Source organism: Octopus bimaculoides, chromosome 4 (genome assembly GCF_046866305.1).
Source record: "Octopus bimaculoides isolate indiv1 chromosome 4, ASM4686630v1, whole genome shotgun sequence".
Classification (NCBI taxonomy): Eukaryota; Metazoa; Mollusca; class Cephalopoda; order Octopoda; family Octopodidae; genus Octopus; species Octopus bimaculoides.
Genome location: NC_142931.1, coordinates 65,707,631 through 65,731,134, shown reverse-complemented (window position 1 = coordinate 65,731,134; position 23,504 = coordinate 65,707,631). Strand labels below are relative to the sequence as shown.

Here is a 23,504-nt window from a genome sequence, read left to right as displayed (position 1 = left end):
AATCAATTTGGATTGACCAATGATTGTTTTGCTCGAAGAATGAAATTGTGTCTGTGTGTGTTGAGGTGAATGCATGTGCCTATATTCCAGATAATCTCAGTTAAAAAATGAGGAAGGCTACAGTTAATTTACTATTCAGTGCTTTGTTAGAGGCAGTATGTATATGTATGTAGAAGTAAGTATATTCATGTGTGTGTGTGTGTATATATATATATATATATATATATATATATATATGCATGTATGTTTGTATATATATATATATATATATATATATATATATATATATATATATATATATATATATATACATATATATATGTATGTCTATATATGTGTGTGAGTGTGTGTGTGTGTAAGAGAGAGAGAGTGTGTATATTTATTATTTCTAATGTTGATAGTCTATTCTGAATGTCATCCCAGCCTTGGTTGCTCGTGATAGTCATGAACATCCCAGCACAAGGCAAAGAACAGTATAAACTCAATGTCTCATTTAATAAGTTGTCTGTCCACTGAGAAAATGCTTACGATATGTTATGTACACACTCACACACACACACACACACACATTTTAAGCACATAATGACAAGGTTCTGAGTTTGACATAATACACCAGTGTTATATTGTGTCCTTAAGTAAAGCACCTCATTTTATGTTAACAGTCTACTCAGCTGAAATAAATTACTGGTGCAGCTCTGTCTCATCAACTTAATATTTTGCTCAAAGATTGGAGGATTCAAAGGGTATCTATGTCTGATCTTGAGCTAAAAACTATTAGTGAAAGCATGGATTCAGCTACCAAGTTTTATTGTGCTATGTATTGTGAGATAATGAATCTTCATTCATATTTTGATAGTGACACTTCCAAAATGTATTAAAAAATTCTATTTCAAATGATATTCATAAGAAAATAGCAAGGAGTATATTAAACATATATAAAAAGAAAATTATTACAAAATGAAAAAGAAAAAAAATTATGCACCATTCAAATTGTAAAGGGACTTCTGAATCACTCACTGCATTAAAATCTTATTATTACGTGCATGGTATCTGTTTTACAGTTGGTCGATAGCAGGATAAGTTACTAACATATAAATATATCCACATTTTGCTACATTCCTTAGCCGTTAGGATTGTGTTAGAAATTAATTGAAAGCCATAGATCAGGGATTCTCAACCATTTTTTACCTATGGACCTCTTTGATTACTATTTTATTCTGGTGGAACCTCATAGCCATTCACTGCTTAAAAGCTAGTTTTATTAAAATTTCTTTCAAAATTCCTATTTTGTTTTTCACAGATTAATTTCTATAGGTTGAACCATGTAAAATGCTAAAGAAAGAAGCCTAGCTGTTTCTTGTAATACATACTAATAAATATATCTAAAGCAAAATTTTTCAGGGGCCCTTAAAATACTATTGTGGATCCCCAGTTTGCTATTTTGTTGTGGGGACCTCCAAAAATCTTATATGGACCTTCAGGGACCATGTGTACCCCAGTGGAGAACCACTGCAATAAATAATCTATTTTCTAGAAATATAGTCCATGAATGGATTAAGAATTTTTTTTTTTTTTGAATTCCAAAAGTCACAGGGACCTTGTTTAAGATTTCTAAATTGTCTCTTAGACTTCAATATTTTAGTTATTTTCATAAATGATGAAATCTTTATGAAATTATTTATTTTTAATCACATGAACATATTTCTTTTCTGTCTTTTTATCATGTCATTAAATAGAGAATTTCATTTCTAAATTGTAATTGAAATTGTCTACACAATTTCTGTTTGGAACCACAAGCTGTAAACTATGCAGATATTCATTTAAATCCAAATTATATATTGTATTATGTGGTGGATAGGAATTTTGTGTTTATGTTCAATCTTTTATAGTAAAAAAAAGGACAAAACAAAAAGCAAGCCAATTAGAATAACTTCTTGTAGCTAATTCATAAGTATATCTATATATGTGTGTACATTCACAAACATTTATATGTGTCTGTATGCATGCATATATATATATATATATATATATATATATATAAGTTATAATTAAGGGTATCTAAGAGATACCACCTTGCTTGAAATAGCAGCCAAAACTTGACTCTAAAACCACATTAGATGTTCATTAAATGAACATTTAATGTGGTTTTAGAGTCAAGTTTGGCTATTATTTGAAGCACGGTGGTATCTCTTAGATACCCGTAATTATAATTTTAATGATAAGTATTATCTTTGAGGTTTTTATTCCCATGCTGGCCACCTGATAAGATCGGTATTTTAAATAACGATCTTATACTTATTTATATAAATGTATATATATATATATATATATATATATATATATATACACTCTGAGGTATAGTTTTAATGTGTATCATAAATTTTAATTTTAATTTTGATAAAAAGCTGTAAAATACATGCACACACATCTGTGTGTAGGTATATATTTTGTGTGTATGTATATATATAGTTTACATTTCTGTTATAAGTAAGATCAACAAAAAATGCACTCCATCCAGTGAGGGATAAATTTTTAATATATGCAATTTACAAAAGAGCCATTAATAATTTCATGCTTTAGAGACAGAATGAATTCGCAGATTTATATAACATGCCATGTATCTCCAAGCAATCTTTCAGGCTCACTGAATATTGGTAGATATATTTAAAAACCAGGACACTGGTCTATGAAAGAACATGAAAAAAAAACGAGAAGAAAAAAATGCGATGAAAATCAAAATCTTTGTCCTCTTTGTCTGTAGAAATTATTATTAATCTAGCTGTTGTAGAATAATATAACAGAAAGAAGGCCAAAGTCTGTGAGATAGCCACTCAGTCCAGTGCAGGTGCTGTCCTCCTGTTCAACAAAGGAAACTTGTCCATGTGCTTCCATTTGCTTAAAATTTTGGATGTGAAATTAAGTAGTGTGGTGCAATTCTTGGACCTAAAAAGAATGTGTGCTCTTCCAGCTATACATAACTTGCATCTCTTTTATCCATTTATATATGTTATATAAATCTGTCAATTTATTGTATCCCTAAAGCTTGAAACTGTTAGTTGCTCATTTGTAAATTCTGTATATTAACTGATATATATATATATTACAGATTTTATGAGTGTATCTTCAACAATAATTATAGTGGTTGCAAGGAACTTTAACAAACCATTTCATCAGAGGATAACGTTAATGTATATAAAAAAATTCAAAATGCTACTCTAATATACCAAACTATCATGCTCAAACAAAATGCAATTAATATCAGTAGTGATAAAGTAGTACAAAATTTAGGAGATACTACAGCAAAGTATTATATTTTAAAAAAAAACAATTTGCAGAGATGAAGAATAAAAATCTAAGTAGAGTAAAAATAGAGAAAAATGAGTAAAACCTAAACTGAAAATAAAAGCAAAAAGGAAACAAGATAAGATAATAAATGGCAAAGGAAGGAATACATGCTAATGAATAATGAATAGGAATTAAGGAAAATAAAGATAGCAGGGCATCAAATAACAGATAGAACAAGACTAATAGCAATGAGCTCAAACAGGTTAACTGAATCAGCTAGCTGTAGCCATTATAAATTAGTTTTGGCAAACAGGAAGGCTTGAATATGTCACCAGGGTATTTAAAACGAGTAACCTTATGATATACATTAAAGATTCATACTGTCATACAATACCAAATATGAAGTAGCATCAACTTCTGTACATAAGAAAAGATTTAATCATAATTACAAAGACATTCCTGCACTACTAATATTAATATAAATACGTTATTCTACAGAAGGATAAACTGATAATGACAATAACAACAACTGCAATAATAATGATGATAATAATAATCATAATAATAATAATAATAATAATAATAATAATAATAATAATGATGACGATAATAACGATAAAGGTACAAAAGACCAAGTATCAATAGACAAAATGGTAATACAAGGTTTTAAGTAAAGGAGGACAAATTTGGGAATGGCCTGGATTGATTGCCACAAAGCTTGTGATATAATTCCACTTTCATGGATCATTGAGTGATTAGATATATTTAGGATTGCAAGGTGTGTAACATGTCTTCTGAAGAGAAGTATTGAGGGTTGGAAGACTGAGTTCACCTTGTATAGACAATACTTGGGCATGCTGGGCATCAAGAGAGGGATTTACTAAGGAGATAGCTTATCTCTGTTGCTTTTTGTACTTGGTGCTGAGGAAAGGGGAACTTGAGATCTAAGCTCAAAGGAAAAACACAAAGAATCAACCATCTTCTCTTCATGGATGATTTGAAGCTGTATGGTGCATGAGGTACATGTGAACTCCTTGGTGAACACTGTCCATTGTTTTAGTGCTGGCATTAAGATCGAATTCAGACTCAAGAATTGTGGTGTAATGAGGGAAAAGAGGCAAGGTGTATGTCCCGGGCAGAGAGAGAATTACCAAATAGGAAGTAATGAAACAAATTGAAATGGAAGGTGATAAGTAGTTTGGCATGCTAGAGTTCAGTGAAATCATGGAGAAGGAAATAAAAGAACAGCTGAGGAAAGAATATTTTGAAAGACTAAGATTGATATTGTGCTCAAAATTGACTTGATGGAATAAATTCCAGGCAAGTAACTGTGCAGGTGATACAAAAAATACAAATTTTAAAGAAATTATAGAAAATAAAACAATAAAAAGATAACAGTATTTAGTATGGTCAATTAAAGCAACATCTATGTAGATAAAATAGTTAATGCAATGATAAAATATTTAATCTTTAGTTATAGCAATAATAACATTTCAGTTAAGGTGACAGAGTTACAGGATGAATAAGCCATATAAGTAATAGTACTTAAGTATTTATCCTATGCATGCTTCATTTGATACTAACTATTCTACTTGGGATAATTGCATCTAAATGAAATATGGATGAACAGAAGGAAAACAGGCATAAATTATAGAAAGCTCATAAACTTCCTAAAATTTATATTGCTTTTACATGGATTACATATACCAGCATATGTTTAAACTATTACTGATTAATTGATAAGTATTAACTCGGCACAGTATAGTTACTAAATAACCACTTTATTCTACATCTATATGTGCAATTAATAACTAATTCATGCTTGTGATTGAGCAGGTATTGATTATCAACCATAAGATTTGAAAGTTTCTCGTGTGAACATATTCAATGCTTCTGACATACCACTTTTGTTAATGTTTGGTAGAATCAACAACAAACTAATGCATTTTCAACTTAAGTCCTTTAGACTTTAAACTGAAAATATATTCTGATGAAGAGGTAGAAAAACGGTTTTATATAAATAAAGCTGTGATTGTGCATTGAAATGTATTGCATTTTGTATACACAATTCCTATCTAAAGGACACTCATTAGGAGTTCTGAAGTTACAACTGAGAGTATTACTATTTAGAAGATTCAGTCTGCCATCTTTTGTATGAGATTGCTTGTTGAAGCTCAATACATTATCAGGATTATATTGTTCATACTTTGAGACATTAGTAGTGGATAGGCAGTGTCATAAGATCCCAGGGCTACTTGCAACGCATATCTCTACAGATTTAAGTTTCTCAGATAGAGTAGGGAAGTTGTAAGATGTATATTTAAATTTGTAATGCCTAATTTTCCACTCTTCTTGAATTTAAACTGTGATCTTAATTGTGGACAGTTGTTCTGTCTGTTTAATTTAGCTTTATTTGAGGCTCTTATAATCACCACAAGAAAAGAAACTGTGTTTTTTTAAATCAAACTAACAATATCTGTGCTGTGGGAGAAACTTCCTACTAAGTAATTTCGAAGAAGCTTTCAGTATGAAGTTTATACCTGTCTAAAGAAAGGTAATTAGATCAGGCAGTCTCCCACCACTTATTTGTTTTATTATCTATCTTAAAATCACTATTGTATGGATTAGATTTATTACCACATTCTAAGTAGGCTAAATCAGAAGATGAATGATCTAATGCTGTCAAAAGTGACTCATCCTCATGTAGCCTGCTATCTAATTTTGGAAAATATTATTTCCATCATATAAAAGACAAAAAACCAACAAAATCTATCATCTGCTCTGAGTACAGTGACTCCATAGTTTTGTGCGTCTGTAATATGTGTGCTCTTTTTTACTATGTTACAGACTGAATCCAAGCTTACATCACTTTATACCATGTATATTAAGAATGTAAGAGATGATAAGGTTTGAAGAGGGAACCCTAATTCATATGCTAACATGTGCCTTTTAATACATCAGTAAGTGTAAGCCCAAGCATATTTATACAAAATGTGTGTGTGTGTATATATATATATATATATATATATATATATATATATATACATATGACTGATAAAAGGACAAAAGATGGACACACAATAACAGATGGTAGCATATAATTTATATGAGATATTGCATATACATATTCATTTGACAGGAGGAAGCCAAATCTTTACATCTGTTTCAGAAATTTGGTGATTGGTTGCTGTTAGAATGTATTTTGTAAAAGCAAGCACAATAATTATGCATCACAAATAAACAAGAATATCAACTTGTATGAAGCATGACACATTAAAATCTTCAAGTTGGTAAAACGGAAAATTTTTGTTGAGAAAATAAGTGACAATTGTGCATGCGATAATAGCAAGTCACATGTTTAAGATAATACAGAGGCATCAATAAAAACTTGGAGAAATAGAGAGATAAATATTAATGGAGAAGTGAACATGAGGAAGAAGGGAAAAGAACTGAAATAAAAAAATGTTAGAAAAATGTGAGGAAGGTGGGGTTAGATAGAGTAGGTTATAGAAAAAAAAGAGGAGAAAGAATGCAAAAATGAAAGGGCCATTTTGTTGGTTTGAGAAGCTTCAATATCAATGAGAGGTTGTAAATATTAGTTGGGAAACATGGAGTAGAAAGGAGAGATCAAAGCGAATCAATTAAAAAGGAGATAATGGTAAATGAAATAGTCTTCTACTGTGGAAGCAGCATTTCGGAAACCTGCATAAGTGTCAAAATGTGTAAATAAGAATGATGCTGCTAGAAAATATTTAGGAAATAAAAAACAAATGAAAATGAAAATATATAAGGGTGAACCATAAAAAAAAAGAAAAAAATCAGTTATATAATTGAAATAAAGTATGGAAGACTTTAAAGTTTTTGGAACTAAGATCTGTCATAATGCTAACTAGGCCGATAATAATATTAATATATTGTTAAGCAACAGCAATTGTTCTAGGTATAATAGAAATATTATCATCAACAGTAATAATAAATATGATAATGATGGCAGTGGTGGTTGAATAATACTATCAATAATGAAGACAGCATCAATTGCAACAAAGGTCCATGAAATAACCATACTGGAGCCAAAGTTAAAAATAATAGTAAAAATCATTCCAATATCAGTGACAATGTTAATAATAATAATAATAATCCTTTCTACTAAAGGCACAAGTACTGAAGTTTTATGAGAGGGGGACTAGTCGATTACATTGACCCCAGTGTCTCACTTGTACTAAATTTATCAACCCCAAAAGGACAAAAAGCAAAGTTGACTTCAGTGGAATGTGAACTCAGAATGTAGCAACAGGCGAAGTATCACTAAGTATTTCATCCAGTGTACTAACAATTTAGCCAGCTCACTGCCTTAATAATAATAATTATAATAATTATAATAATAATTATAATGATAATAATAATGATGATGATGATGATGATGATATCATTATTATTATTATTATTATTGTTGTTGTTGTTGTTGTTGTTGTTGTTGTTGTTGTTGTTGTTGTTAACAAAAGATGAAATATCCGTTTCAAATTTTGGCACATGGCTAGCTATTTTGAGGGAGGAGTAAGTTGACTGCATTGACCCCAATGCTCCACTGGTCCTCGTTTCATCAACTCTGAAGACAAAGTTAACCTCAGTGAAATTTAACTCAGAAGGTAAAAATGGGTAAAATACCATTATGCATATCATCTGTCATGTTGACAATTGTGCCAGCTCACTGCTTTAACAATAGATGTAATAATAATACCATTAATTATAGTAATGGGAAGTAGAACAACAGTAACAGTATTAATGAAAATGTTAACTTAAAATATGATAAGAAGGAATTTAATTGTTGAATACCCAATAATTACCCTTAGAAAGGTCATTTCTTGTGATACAATGATTATAATGCAGTGTTTACACTAGACACTAAAATTTCACTAAAGTATAAATAGGGTCCTCCACTGGTTTGTAAGAGATGCTACTTGGCACATGTCAGTATCTTTCTTTAATATTAAGTGCAAATTTTCTAGTTTGCTGGCAAATTATATCCATCAACTCAGTGCTAATAGCATTTACTATAACATCCCTTGGTTTGTAATTAGGTCTGGAAGATTTTACCAGGGCAATCACACTGCATGAAATTCATACTTGAAATATTCCATAAGAATAACCAGTGTGACACAATAGCATGATGCATGCCGTTTTCAAAGCGTTTTCCTTACTCTGATCAACATAGATACCTATAAACTTGTATTCTGATCTGACATTTGCATCTTTGGTTATATGCATTTCACTATCATCTGTTTACATCTAATTACTTGGCCTAGTTAGAATTATGACATATCTTAATTTGAATAGAACTCTAAAGTCTTTCATATGTTTTCAGTTATGTAATAGTTTTTTTTTTATTGTCCATCCTTATGTATTATCATCTTTATTTGTTATTTATTTCTATGAATTTTTTAGTAGCTCCCTTCTTACCTTTGTGTTTAGACACATCTACTAAATCCGGTTGCCATAAAATTGCATTGCCTCTTCTACCCAGCAGAAGGCTATTTCATTTACCATTATCTCCTTTTTAATTGATTCTTGTTGATCTGCCATGCCTACTCCACATTTCTCAACTTAGATTTACAACTTTTCCTTGTCACTCAAGCTTCTGGAACCAACAAAATGGCCCTTTTGTTTGTTTTACAGATTCTACTTGCTTCTTTCTTTTCCTTTTTCTTTTCCCCTCTCTCACTGAACCCCTTCCCCACTTTTGACTAGCATATTTGTGCTCTTGTTCTTTACTCCCTTTTTCCCATATTCACCACTCTACTAATATTTATTTCCCCCTTCTTTCAAGTTTTTGTTAATGTGCTTGTGTTTTACCTTAAGTATATTGTTTACTATTATTACATTTCCATTTGCCACATCTTTGCAACAAAAATATTTGGCATTTCCAGCTTCTCACAATTTATATGAGTTGATAATATTTTCTTTTATTTACTGAGAATAATTATTGTCTCATTGTGTTTACTTGTTTGCATCAACCAGTCACTGAAGGTTTGAAACAGCCATAAAGATTTATCATCATGTAACATGAAAATGTATTTGTAAAAGTTTATAAAAATTAATTACTGGCATCTATAATTGTTCATTTATCTTTCATCTCTATTTACTCAAGCTATGTATTTCTCATAGCCAGCTCTTCTTTACCTGGATTATTTTCCCCTGATTAGGAAATTGCAATTGAAGAATCCAAAATGTCCAAGCACTAATTTGGTGTTTGTCTATCCTAAGCTTATACTAGTGGTTTCACAACTACTCTATGTGTGTGTGTGTGTGTGTGTGTGTGCAGTCATATTTATTTCTTTATTGCCCACAGGAGAGGGGCTAAACACAGAGGGGACAAACAAAGGGATTAAGTCGATTAAATCGACCCCAGTGCATAACTAGTACTTAGTTAATCGACCCTGAAAGGATGAAAGGCAAAGTCGACCTTGGCGGAGTTTGAACTCAGAATGTAACAGCAGATGAAATAAATGCGTGCTGGGAAGATGTCTTGCTGTTGAAATACTCTTGAGGGAAATTTTTATCCATAGGCAATCAGTATGAAAACACAATGCACAATCAGGGACAGGGTACTTGTATTTCTGCATTGTTATACATCATTGGCTATGAATGCTAAACCTGTCCTTTGCAGCACAATAAAAGCAAGAGTTCCTATGTATTAGAGCAGCAAATAATATATTTATTTGCTGATGTGTGTAAAACATATTGAAGCTGGAATATGCAAACTACTGTCACATGATTGTGTGTGAGTGTGTGTGTGTGTTTGTGTGTGTGTGTGTGTATCATCATCATCATCTTTTAACGTCCGTTTTCCATGCTGGCATGGGTTGAATGGTTTGACTGGGGACTAGTGAATCAGATGGCTGCACCAGGCTCCAATCTGATCTGGCAATGTTTCCACAGCTAGATGCCCTTCCTAATGCCAATGATTCCAAGAGTGTAGTGGGTGCTTCTTATGGGCCACCAGCATGGGAGCCAGTCAGGCGGCACTAGCATAGGCCATGTTCAGATGGTGCTTTTTACATGTCACCAGCATGGGGAGACAGTCAGGCGGCACTAGCAACAACCCATGCATGAATAGTGCTTATTGCGTTCCACCAGTGTGAGAGCGTGTCAGGTGACACTAGCATCAGCCACAACTACAATTTCCATTTGATTTTGTGTGTGTGTACATATAAATGTGTGTGTGTTTTTGTACATGTACACACACATACACATATATATATGTATACATGTAAGTATATATAAATGGATCTATACATATATATTTGTATATTATATATATATATATATATATATATATATATATATATATATATATATATAAATATTTCAATGAAATTCTTTTCATCATTCTATTAAGCTACTACTAATGAATAAAATTTAAACTTATTGATCTAGTAATAAAAAAGATGTTCCATATTATATTTGTAGAATCTTACTGACCAGAGAAGACAAGCAAATTGTAAATAAGTTAGCATAGACACAACAAAAGTATCTTTTGTTTATTTTACTCATTTTTGGATAAAATATATTTCCAATATATTACTTTGAACATATTATCAATACTACTTTTGTAACCCATTTTGGTTTTGATCAGTGGCAAAATTCAAAGAGATAACCTCAAACAGTACAAACTATCTTTTATTTGTAGTAGTCTCTCCATTATTTTATAGGTCTGAAGTTCCTGCCCATTTGAAGACTGATTGATTTTAATTAGTCTTCTAAAGATAAAAGTAACATGGATAGTTTTCACACTATTTCAGTAATCTTGTTAATGGCATCAAATGAAATGATGCTGGGTACATGGAAGTATGTGTTTTTTTTTTGTGTGAATATATGTGTGTGCCTGTGCAAGCGCAAATCTGTTTGTGCTGATATCTATAGTGTGTGTGTGTTTGTATATATAAAATATGTTTCTGATCTATTACTAGTATTACTCCAGCTTCTACAAGTATTTTCTGCTTATGAATAAAATTGATTTTATTGTCCTCAATAATAATTGTAATGAATTGCTCCTTGTAAAGAATATTTTTAATTAATGATTTTGTTTCCTGTCACATTGTTACTGTGCAGTATGCATCGAATCTTAATATGCTTTAGATTTATTCATTTAATAGTACTCATTTAAAATATTTGTGATTTCAGTTTTGCATTATTTTCTCAGTTTTACTGCTAAGTTCTTGAGAATATAAACTAGGAAAGAAATTCTTTTGTTGAAACAGGATAAACACAGTTATATCTGCTAAGAGCTGTCTCACAGATTTGTTGCAACAATTTCCAATATTACTGTAAAAAAATATAAATTCAAGTACATACATATTATGCAATTGCCTATGTGTGTATATATGTGTATATTTTGTGCGTGTGTGTACATTCATGCATGTGAGTGTATAGGTGTGTTTGTGCACGTATTTATGTATATGTATGTCTATATATATATATATATATATATATATATATATATACACACACACATACATATACATGTATGGATACATGCACTCTTATAATATTTATATAAAATGTTTATTTGGGCATGACTAAAACCCCAACATGAAGAAAGAAATTAATTTATATCTGCACTTGTTTCTCACAGATTCTTATTTACAGAGGTCATCAGTCAGTCAGACAGCTGGTCGTGAAATAATGGTTCATGAAGGCAAGATGTTTATTCGTAGCTGTCAATCTTTCTCGATTCTGTGATGCTCTTCTATCTCTTTTGACTCCATAGGCAAGATCATTATACCATTGTGATATATAAAGCAGTGCATCCAATGTTTATTTGTATGTTTTACCAGGCTATTTTAAATTTTATATGCAACTGTTTGTATGTGTATATATATATATATATATATATATATATATACATATACACACACACACATATACATACATAATTTAATATGTATTCATACATAATTATACACCTAAATCTATATGTACACACTTATACATACATGCAGACCTGCACATGTTATGCAGATACATATAATACTTACAAGCCCACAACACACACACATCTACACACTAATATATATAAGAGAGAGAGAGAGTGAAAAAAACTAACGTTTAGATATTCACACATTTGTGATTAGTCCTGCAGCAGTGTAGAGATCTGTTCCTTAAATATGTGCCCTAAATATTTTCACTGATAGCTGAAAATCTCAGGCAAATCTTCCATCATCTTCATCATCATGGTATAATGATCTTTTCTCATCATTTCTGCCTAAGCCTTTCAGATCTTCTTTCTTATATCTATATCTATGTAACATACCTACATATATATATATATATATATATATATATATATATATATATATATATATATATGATGGTATCACTCTTCTCCTGTGCATGGAAAAATATCTCGTAATATTGGCAAGAATAAATTACTCCACAATTGCTCTTTGAAAGCAATTCTGGGTAATATAATTGTATCTGAGCTGCACCTAAACACTTTAACCTTGTAAATTTAGGGTAGAAAAAAAAAAGAGATGAAGAATATAGATTTCTGAAATATGCATTATTGAGCAACTTGGTGTATTATTAAATATTTTCACTTCAGAAGAGTGATATATAAAATGGAATTAATTTTTTGTAGCAGGCTTTTGAAAGTAAGACAAAATTTCAGAAACAGAAAAATATTCAAGTAGGTTACATTTTTTCAGGATAATTTAAGAAATAAGAGAATTGTTTGATATGTTTTGAAAATTTGTAGGAATATAATGCTGTAGCATAAATTAGCATTTGTGAGTTCTATATGTATTATGTAATCAGAGTCTAAACCTTTATTTGGTTATGTGCCTATAGTAACATATTTTTAATATATATGTGTGTGTGTGAATGGGAGTGTGTCTGTGTGTATGTATGTGTGTATATAATATCAGATTTGTTTGTATAGTGTTAGTTATGGTGTACAGTATGTAACCAGTATATAGAACTCCTTCCATTCCTTTATATTCTTAAAAGCAGAAGCTGTGAAAAGAATTTGTGGCATTGAGTTAAAATTTCTTGCAACTGGTCTCCATAGTTATAAAGATCACAGACTGTGTATCTGTATATGTATATGTGTGTGTGCATGTGTATATGAAGGAATGTATGTATATACATATAGAATGCATAGGCAGACAGTTTTCATTCTAGATTTAGCCTTTAGGGAAGTGTTTTTACTTTTTGGGTTAATGTTATTGATTTTTTTTTTACTTCAAGAGGAATATCTCAAAAATGATCAAACTTGAAAATTTATTGGTAAATTAATGGTAGTCAACATTGATTAGGAGAATTAATCAATGGATTCAAATGTATTAACCTTCTTTAAACTAAAAATATAAAATAGCTTATAATATAAAAAAAGAAAACACATAAACAAAAAGCAGAAATTGATATTACTATAAAATAGTAAGAGAATCAGGGAGGGAGAAACTGAGAAGGATGGCAATAAAAAGTAGTAAAACTCATGTTTACTATTGTTATTAGGCTGTATTCATTAATACAATAGAATATCAATATTATCCTCAGAAAAATGTTGGCTGTTGATTGTGAGCGAGGATCAAAATAGAGTAAACAAGTAGTAGTGTTAGTCTACATAGTTAGGCTGTATTGGCTACAAGCAATGAAATATTGACTTATATATGAATTATAAACAGTTGTTCATTAATTAGTGGCAGCCTGAAATTGCTAGCTTACTTGTACTTGAATGAATAGCTATGGCTACATACAGTAAACAAATACATGGCTTGAGGATATACTATTGAATGTTGAACAGTGTATCACAAATATAGATATGAATTAAGTTCGTCTTCTGCAACCTCTTTTTTTTTTTTTTTTTTCTTTATTAAATATGACAAACATACAGAAAAAAAATTAAGAAAATATAGGAAAAAGATTTTAATGTTGAAGTAAATTATTATTATTATTATTATTATTATTATTATTATTATTATTATTATTATTATTATCATTATATATTTATTTTATTTTATTTATCACTTTTTTTTTTATAAAACACTAAGGCTTCTACTTTATTATTCAACCAAATTTTGTTCAGAATTAGTGTGAGAAGATAAATGAAAACATAAAATCTAGTTGCATCAAATGCTGAAGTATCAATTAGACACACTATGAAAGAGCAATATTTTTAATGGAATCATATATATATATATATATATATATATATATATATATATATATATATTCTCTACATTGTAAAAATAAATTTTAAGCCTTTATTGCTTATATAGTGATTATTACATCTAGCATTTAGAATTCTAATATTCCTGTGTGCTCTCTCTTAGTTTTTAACTGAATGTGGAAGATTTGGGCAATACATTAAGTATCTTACACAGGTTTGAAAATCTGAAACAGTACAAAAATATGTAGCATTTTATTGTTCTACAAATGTACCATTGATAAATATTTGAGATCTATCAATAATAAAGCAAGAATGAAGTGGTGATACATTTGACAATTTCATCAATCCATTGCCTCAAATATATAATTTTGATTTTCATTAAAGTACTAAACATTTGAAAGTATGCTCCACAATTAAGTTTTCTAGGTCGTGAATGTTTATTTCTAATTCAGCCATGTTTTTAAATAGTAAAGTAAATAGGGTGTCAGGTATTAATAACCTAATGATGAAATAAAGATTTTTATTCTTAATATATCACATTTGTGCATTTTAGTAAATTTACTCTTTTGCACAATAACTACAGCAAATACTATCATGTAGTGTTTCAATTTTTAGAGTGTAGTTAGCTAGCATTTGAGGGGCATGAGACCTGTACCAGTGGAGCACTAAGAGCACGATCGTTGCCAGAGCAGCTGTCTGGCTCCTGTGCCAGTGGCACATAAACAGCTCCAGTGTGATCGTTACCAACGTCGCCTTGCTGGCACTAAGACATTCAAGCAAGATTGTTGCCAGTGCTGATGGACTGGCTCCTGTGTAGGTGACACGTAAAATACACCATTTCGAGCGTGGCCATTGATCATTAACAATGTCGCCTTCCTGGCACTTGTGCCAGTGACACATGAAAAGACATTCGAGCGAGATTGTTGCCAGTGCTCCTGTGCAGGTGGCACGTAAAATACACCATTTTGAGCGTGGCTGTCGCCAGTACCCACCTGGCTAGCACTCGTGCTGGTGGCACATAAAAGCACCCACTACACTTTGAATCAACTCTGAAGAAACTCTGCCAAATCAGATTGGAGCCTGGTGTCGCTTCCTGGTCCACCAGTCCTCAGTCAAATCGTCTAAGCCATGCTAGCATGGAAAGCGGACGTTAAACGACGATGTTGATGGTGATATATATAAGGTGGTGCTCCAGCATGACTGCAGTAGAAATTACTGAAACAAGTAAAAGAATAAAAGAATATATATATATATATAATGCAACTAGGTTTTATGTTTCTATTTGATATATACACACATACATACACACACACACACACACACACACACATATATATAAGTGTGTATGTTTAATTATTATTTCTTGACCAACTCATAATCAATAGCAATTTTTGCTCCTATATATAATTTTAAACTTACGTGACAATATGAAAATGGTAACACCATAGTTTGCCTGATTACTTGGCAGAATCATTAAAAGAAATAATGGTTATCTCCAGATCACTATAGATATGTTACATATGTAGGCGACATACATAAAATAAAATTGTAGTATTTCATAGAAGTCCATAAAAAGTACATGTAACATATATAATTATTAAAAGTGGAATTTTGAATGAATTCTTCATCAGTAACATTAAACTAGAAAATTATTTTCAATTGAAATCTTAGTATGATGTCACATTTATTGATTCAAAGTGTGTGGCATACGTGGAATGATACACATATATATATATTTTTTTAGAGCAACCAAAGTTAAAAAATACTATGATATTTGATAGGCAATCAATTTTTTAATGTTACCAACCAATTATTTGTCTATTCTACTTGAAATGGTCTAGTTTCAATAAAGAACTTTTAAATATGGAACACTGTCTTTCAAGTCTATTCAGAAGTAGCCTTGTAACATTTTCCACTTTCTTTTTTTTGTATCCTCTTATTTCCTAAATCACGTTTATTATGGTAGTGATTAAGTTAGTATAAGCCTATCTTTGCTATATATAGTGCTATATTTTTTTATCAGGTGCTTGATATTTTCGTTTAAAATGTTGAAATATTTTAAATCTTAGACTGTATTGAAAACAATATGTCATATACCGTATTGTACGCAAGGAAATCCAATTACATCTGCACATACACCACACATATTCACATGCCCTCACAGACATAAAATAATTATTGGCGTCCACGCCCACAAATATACGCACACACTTCTTACCAACCTTAGGCAAATAACCAAATAACCGAAGTTGTTTAATTGCAAAATACTCCATTCAGCACACATCAACTCTTTGCCTCAAGATTCATTGCATTCATATTGTCTCATAACTGGAATTTATTAAAAATATAATCTTCTTGTTATGATTTACACATTCAAAATATGATAATATTTCTATTGTTATGATTATAAAACTAATGCTGGGTTAAAATGATTCATGACTAGAGGGTTTGGCAAGTGGGTTTAGAATAGTACCGTTCTGATTATTGTCACTGAAATACTATTGAAAACTCTTATTTCTTGTAGCATTCTGATCACATTTCTGTATCTCTCAAGTATCTTCATGGTAGTTTTAATAGTGATTTTGATATCTTAATACTAGATTAAAACTCATCAATGTCCAGATTAATTTTACACAAAACTATGATTTATCTGCATTTAAATTTATCATAACTATTTGTTAGTAAATGTTCTTATTGAGAAATAATATTGAAGAATTCTTAATTTTATTCGGTTGTGTAATAGCAACTTTATTCATCTCAGCCTCTTTTTGGGATAATACCATTAAAATATTTTTTAATTATTGTTATCCAGAGATGAATGATTTTCCTGTGACCTTCTAAAGTTAACTTCCAAGTTACTTTTTTATATTATACATTAGGTCTTTACTTTTTAACAATTCAAATATATCTTTGCAATGGACAAGGAGTAGTAGTAACATTGTAACAGACATTCAGCTTGGGTACAAACACTGTTATATTCTTTGTGCATTTTTACAAATTATTTGAACTGAAATATAGAAGGCTAAATTTTGCACTTAAGGTAAATTGAGCGAATATGCCTTAGAAAAGAATGAATGAAAGAAAGACAGAATGAATTTGAATGCTAGGGGATCATGAGACCAGCAGAGTTGAGCGTTACTAATCTGGTATCAATAGAACTTAAGAAGAGCTCAAGCACTCAGTTAATGAGTTTACTGCAATACCAGTGATTAGATACAACCTGCAAAGCTTACTCAGTTTTTCTATCTATTTTTTTATGTCATATATTGTCAAAGAGCCAATGTAGTAGAATTCAAACAAACTTCTCAGAAACACCATTGTTGAGCTTTATCAGAAGTTTGGCTTTATCTTTTATTTAAAGATATTTTTTTTTTGCATTTTGAGAAACGGTTCTTTAATGCATTGGACTTATCATTAGATCTAAATGTGTGCATGTTATAATGATAAATGTAGAAACCAATAGTTATGACTCCTAGTCTCCATAAGTTAGAGCCAAAAGCTGATGCTGCTATCAAACCACCAACACAGTGGCAGTATAATGCATAAAACTGAAAATTATGTCCAAGAACCATATTACTGGTAGCTGGATTAGTAATGGTTGATTGTAGTATTAAAACATTTTAAAACTAGACAAACAACTTCATTTTGTAGAAGGAGGGGATATAGTCAGCTTGATTAACTTAAGAGCATTATTGAAGCTTACTTTATTAACCCTGTGTTTATAAAAAGTAAATTTGACGATGGCAGGATTATTAATAATACTTCTTGTACATGAATTTATGAATGTTTCTTAGGGGAAATGATTGCAATGTTCTTTGCAATGAAAATAAGCTTAGCACAATTAAAATGACATAATCTTCAAAGGAACTAGTAAATCCATCAGCTTAGTAACTTAAAGCAAGACTTTTTTATTAGTTTACTACTAAAAAGAAGAAAAATTTTAAAGATATTTTTTTTTTCTAATAGATTGTTTTATTCTATTTTTGCTTTTGAATTGAAAAACAAAAAACACATACCAACAACTAAACAGCAAGAGAAATACGGAATCAAGCAAAAATAGAATTTTTTCATGATTTTGTTGGTTTCCAAAATGACAGTGAAAGATCACAGGTTATGAAATGAAATGAAGAGACAGAATTTTGTAGTTCTACCAGAAAGCAGTTTCTTTTGCCATCAGTGCCAGAGCAAAAATCTATTGATATTAAATCACTGTAGGATGTTATGCATTTCAGTGCCTGTGCACCCACACATTTGTGCACATACATGTGTGTGTGATGTATATATGTCTATGAGCATTTCTATATGCATATATATATGTGTGTGTGTATGTGTGTAAAGTTAGATTAAAATTAAGGTTTAGATAGGAGACATTAAAATGCAGTATCCAAACCTTGTTTTGGGTAAGCCCCAGGTAGTGTACCTGCAGAGTATGTTCACGTTCACCACTCATGGTAGTATTATATAATACCACCTTCTAGCTTGGAGCGAAATGCAAATCTTATAACTTTTGAAACCTATTACATCACCTGATGAGGCTCCTTGGCACTGTGAGATGCATCTGATATCATTACATCATTTCCCACCCACTAAAGAGTAGTGCAGAAGGCAGCCTAAATGATTGTTTTACTAAATAAAGCTTCATGTTACACTTCATCTTCCATATAAGTCATTTAGTATAGATATATGTATATGTGTATTATATATGGGCATATATTTATCTATGTATGTCTGGATATATATATCTATATAGGTACATATGTACATATATATGGGCATATATTTATCTATGTATGCATGGATATATATCTATATATATATATGTATATATATATATACACACATATATACACATACACATTAGGTAGTTCTTTATAATTTTAGAACTTATATTCTGGGATGGGCAATAAAAATTTAGTAGAATTGGTTCATTTTAAAGTAAGTAAACAAATAAAATGAATCTAGCCAATTATTCTAATGGTTTCTTTTTATGGCAAGTATGCACTTTTACATGCTTTAATTTGAAAAAATTACCACTCAAAGAATACTTGCTTAGCTATACAACTTAAGTTTGTGGCAAGTTTAGAATATCAAACAACTACTCCCTTTCTCTCTCAGTTTCTCACTACGCATAAACACATGCTCACACAAACAAACGTATTTGCATATGTGTTTATGAATGCTTATGGCCAAAGATGAAGTGAATGCAAAAGTGAATGTCAAATGTAAAGACTGAATCCATGACTGCTTTGATGATAACAGAATCCCTTAGAACTCTGAGGTTTTAGAATAGCTTCACAAAAAAGGCACGTGTTCCATTCCTTGCCCTGGTTCTTAATTTTTATGAAGTGTCATGTTCACTCTATGTATCTTCCTAATATTTTCTCCCAAGAAATTTATTCCATTGCAGTTCACTGAATAAGTGCATAAAATATAAATTCAGTATTAAACTCTCCCACATCCTTAAACCAATACACACATGTATGTGTGGTTAAAAGAGAGAGATGGATAAGTGAGAAATAGCTTATTTTAGTTTACAAAATATACATAGTCCTTTATAATTGTTATTTCTTGTAGGTTTTATATATATATATATATATATATATGCAAGAAGTCAGATGCAATTGTGATTTTTTAAGAGATAAATTACTGAAGTAAATTCTCAGTCTACTTGCATACTTCAGAAATCTGATTTCAATTCGTTCACTTAAAAACATTGAGATAATGCAGCTCAGAATATGATCCATGTCTTCAAACTTGATTGTCATCACTCCTATGCTCTTCTCTCTGAATCTCTTATATTCTCTTCCTAATAATTCTTTATATCTTTATCTTTTAGTCTAATTCTTTCCATCTTTATCTTTTAGTCTGTCTGTACTTGCCTTAAACTCTTCTTTCGTGGTCTTTCTCTCTCCTTCCCTCTCTCACTTCCTCTCTTTCTCTCTATTTTGTGTTTTCTCTCTATTTTATGCTCTTTCTCTTTCTCTCCCTTTTGTCTTCTCTCTCTCTTTCTTACTTTGACTCTACCTTACCATATTTCTCGATATGCATCTCCTAATCTGTATCTATAACTCTCTCTCCCCCTTACATATGTCTCTCTCTCTCTGTTTTTCGCTCTGTCACTTCACTTTCATCATTTATCTTTGCTGTTTGAGCTAAGCTTAAAAACTTGATACCTATTTCTCTGTAAATTATTACTTTTTCAAAATTTTCTTTTTCCCCCTTTTTTGTGTTATAAATTCCATCCAGAGTTAATATGTTTTTGTAATAAAATTATTGCACAAAAAGATTATCTTATCCCATAAAATCTATTTATATATACTCATTAGGAAAATAAAACAAAGCAAGGTGATATTTTTTAGCAGTTTGATATTTTCATCTCAACTGTATTTTTCAATTGTTTCCATTTTAAAATACATTTTGTACTTTGCAAACAGTTAAGGTATTCTCTGAGTTACACATTTTGTAACTAATCTATCTTTAATCATTACAGTTTCATAATGTCACTGTTATTCATTTTCTGTAATTTATTGGGAATGCAATGTAAACATGGTTATATTTCAAATTGGTTGAACAATTGCTATAACCATTGGACTATCACGTTTTGATGGAGAACTGCTCTGCTTCAAAGGAAACTTCTCCAAATAAGACTATTAATTAGGATTTAATAGTGTTTTATTAATGATGTAATTACTAAGCATCTATTAACTAGCAAAAATGACAATAGATATTTTATTAAAATTTAATTTCTATCTCCTTAGATGATAATCTACAAATTATTAAACGTAGAAAAGAAATTGTCACTGCTCTTACATACTGCAGCGCAGAAAGTGATTCAAAAACATATTACAAAAGTAATAATGAGGATTTTGTCATATAATAAGTTGTAAAATAATATTATTATAATAAATAATAAGTTGTAAAATATATCCAAGTCCCATGACTAAATCTAACCACTGCTCTCTGGAATGACATTCAATGGTTTCACTTCTTGTAATTATTTTATTTTTACTAGTTAGTAGTCATTCATCATATTGACTGCTGTCCAGAACAACTTTCAACCAAATGTCTGAAATGATGTAGTAGTCTACGATGAAAAAGAAGAAGAAATGCAATACTTTTCTAAATTTATTATTTTATTAGTTTATGACTGATTCAGAAATAATTTATGAAACTATATGAGATATATATTTTTTCAATATACAAAAAGTATTTCGTAGAAATGTATTCACAATAAGTAGGCTATGTGTATATGTGTGTATAAATATGTGTCTGTGTACATTTTTATAAACACATATGCTCTCGCTTTTTCTCTCTCACACACATGCACACATTCATACACATTTTACATGCATACAAATAGGATGCACAGATTCATGCACATATCAATTTTGTATAGTTTTCACAAAGTGAAGAGTCATTTCATAAAATTATTGTGAAATTGTGAAAATTTCAAATTAATTCTCTCAGGAACTTTAAAAAAGATAATGGTTCCGGTAGAAGTAAATTTGTATAAAAAAACAGTGAACTTTCTGGCATCATTTCCTTACTCGGTTTTCATTAACTGATTGACTGTTGAATGTATTTTCATCTTTCAAAGCCTATTTAATTTAAATTTGAAATCAGTAACTAAATTTTATGTGTGTAAACATGCAGGCATGCATACAAACACACACATACACACAAACACTCTCACACATGCACACACACACACATACATGTGCACATACATGCACACACACAGCTATGCAGTTTATAATGGGTTTTTTGTTGCAGTTACAGAGTTCTATATCAACCTTTGGGCTTGTGTTCTCTATAGCAGCTCTGGGCTCACTGCAACTTCTGATTAAAAGATTTGCTGGACCAAAATTCGTGGCAGGCTAACGTATGTGTGTGTGTGTGCACATAGTGTGTATGAATTTATGTGCATGTGTACATGGGTGTGTGTGTTTATGGGCATATATAAATACATACATACATACATACATACATACATATATATATATATATATATATATACGTAGGTAAAGTAACATTTAGAGGTAATACTTGACAATTGTAAGCACCTGTGTATGCCAGCTCGTGGTTGAGGTGAAAGAATAAATTATAAATCCAAAAAATAACAACAAAAATACAAAGGATTCTGCGGTACACGTGTTTCAAGCTTTATATCAGTGTATAATTTACAATACAAAGCTATCTTCAGCCACAAAAGTATTTCTCTCCCAGGAAATTATATCACATCGGCGTTAAAGGAGGAAGAAAGGTGTGATATAAGAGGTGAAAATCCTTTCGGTATTTTGTATAGTACTATACCTCTATTAGCAAGAAAGCTTGAAATAAAGCTGAATAATGGCATACATACATACATACATACATACATACACACATACATACAAGGTTAAAATAGAAGATACTTGCCCATGATGCCACATTGACAGAGAATCTAAAACTGTGTGGTTACAAAGTTAACTCAGGATTCACACACATCCATCCTTTCACTTGGTATATATATTTGCATGTGTGTCTGTGTATTTTTATATAGTGCTGCAAATCAATGCATCAAATTAGTCCCTGTATACCAAAAAAAGATAAATTTAACCATTCAATAATTTGAGATTGATTAAATAATTATTAGAGTTAAATAAGTACTGATATTGATATGTTTGACTAAAAACTTTTAATATGGTGCTCACTCGGCATGGCTGAAATCCAATGAGAGAAACAAGTAATGCATACACACACACACACGCACAAAACAAGAAAAAATTATCAAATAGTGCAGTATAATGGTATTGCTTCCTAGTAAGACAAAGCACCAATTGGATAAAGTATAAATAAGATAGTGGTACAACAATGCACCAGTATCTACTGGAAATAGCAGTCGATAATATATGATGCTAGATTATCCACATCTGGGTTGTACATTTATTTAATGTTCTTCCTACAGGTAAGATGAAATATTTTATGTTCGCCACTCAATAACATTTTTGTCAGTAAAGCTTTACTATGACATCATATACTATCAACTGCTATTTCCAGTAAATATTGGTGC

General features: G+C 30.6%; 1 protein-coding gene across 1 annotated transcript in view; it reads left to right on the top strand.

The window, feature by feature from the left end:
- Positions 1–23,504, top strand: part of LOC106882502 (suppressor of lurcher protein 1) — a 1,283,613-nt gene that overhangs the window by 686,479 nt on the left and 573,630 nt on the right. The window contains exon 8 of the mRNA XM_089350836.1: positions 11,918–11,980. Coding sequence (XP_089206962.1) covers positions 11,918–11,980 — 63 coding nt within the window. The remainder of the gene's footprint in view (positions 1–11,917; positions 11,981–23,504) is intronic.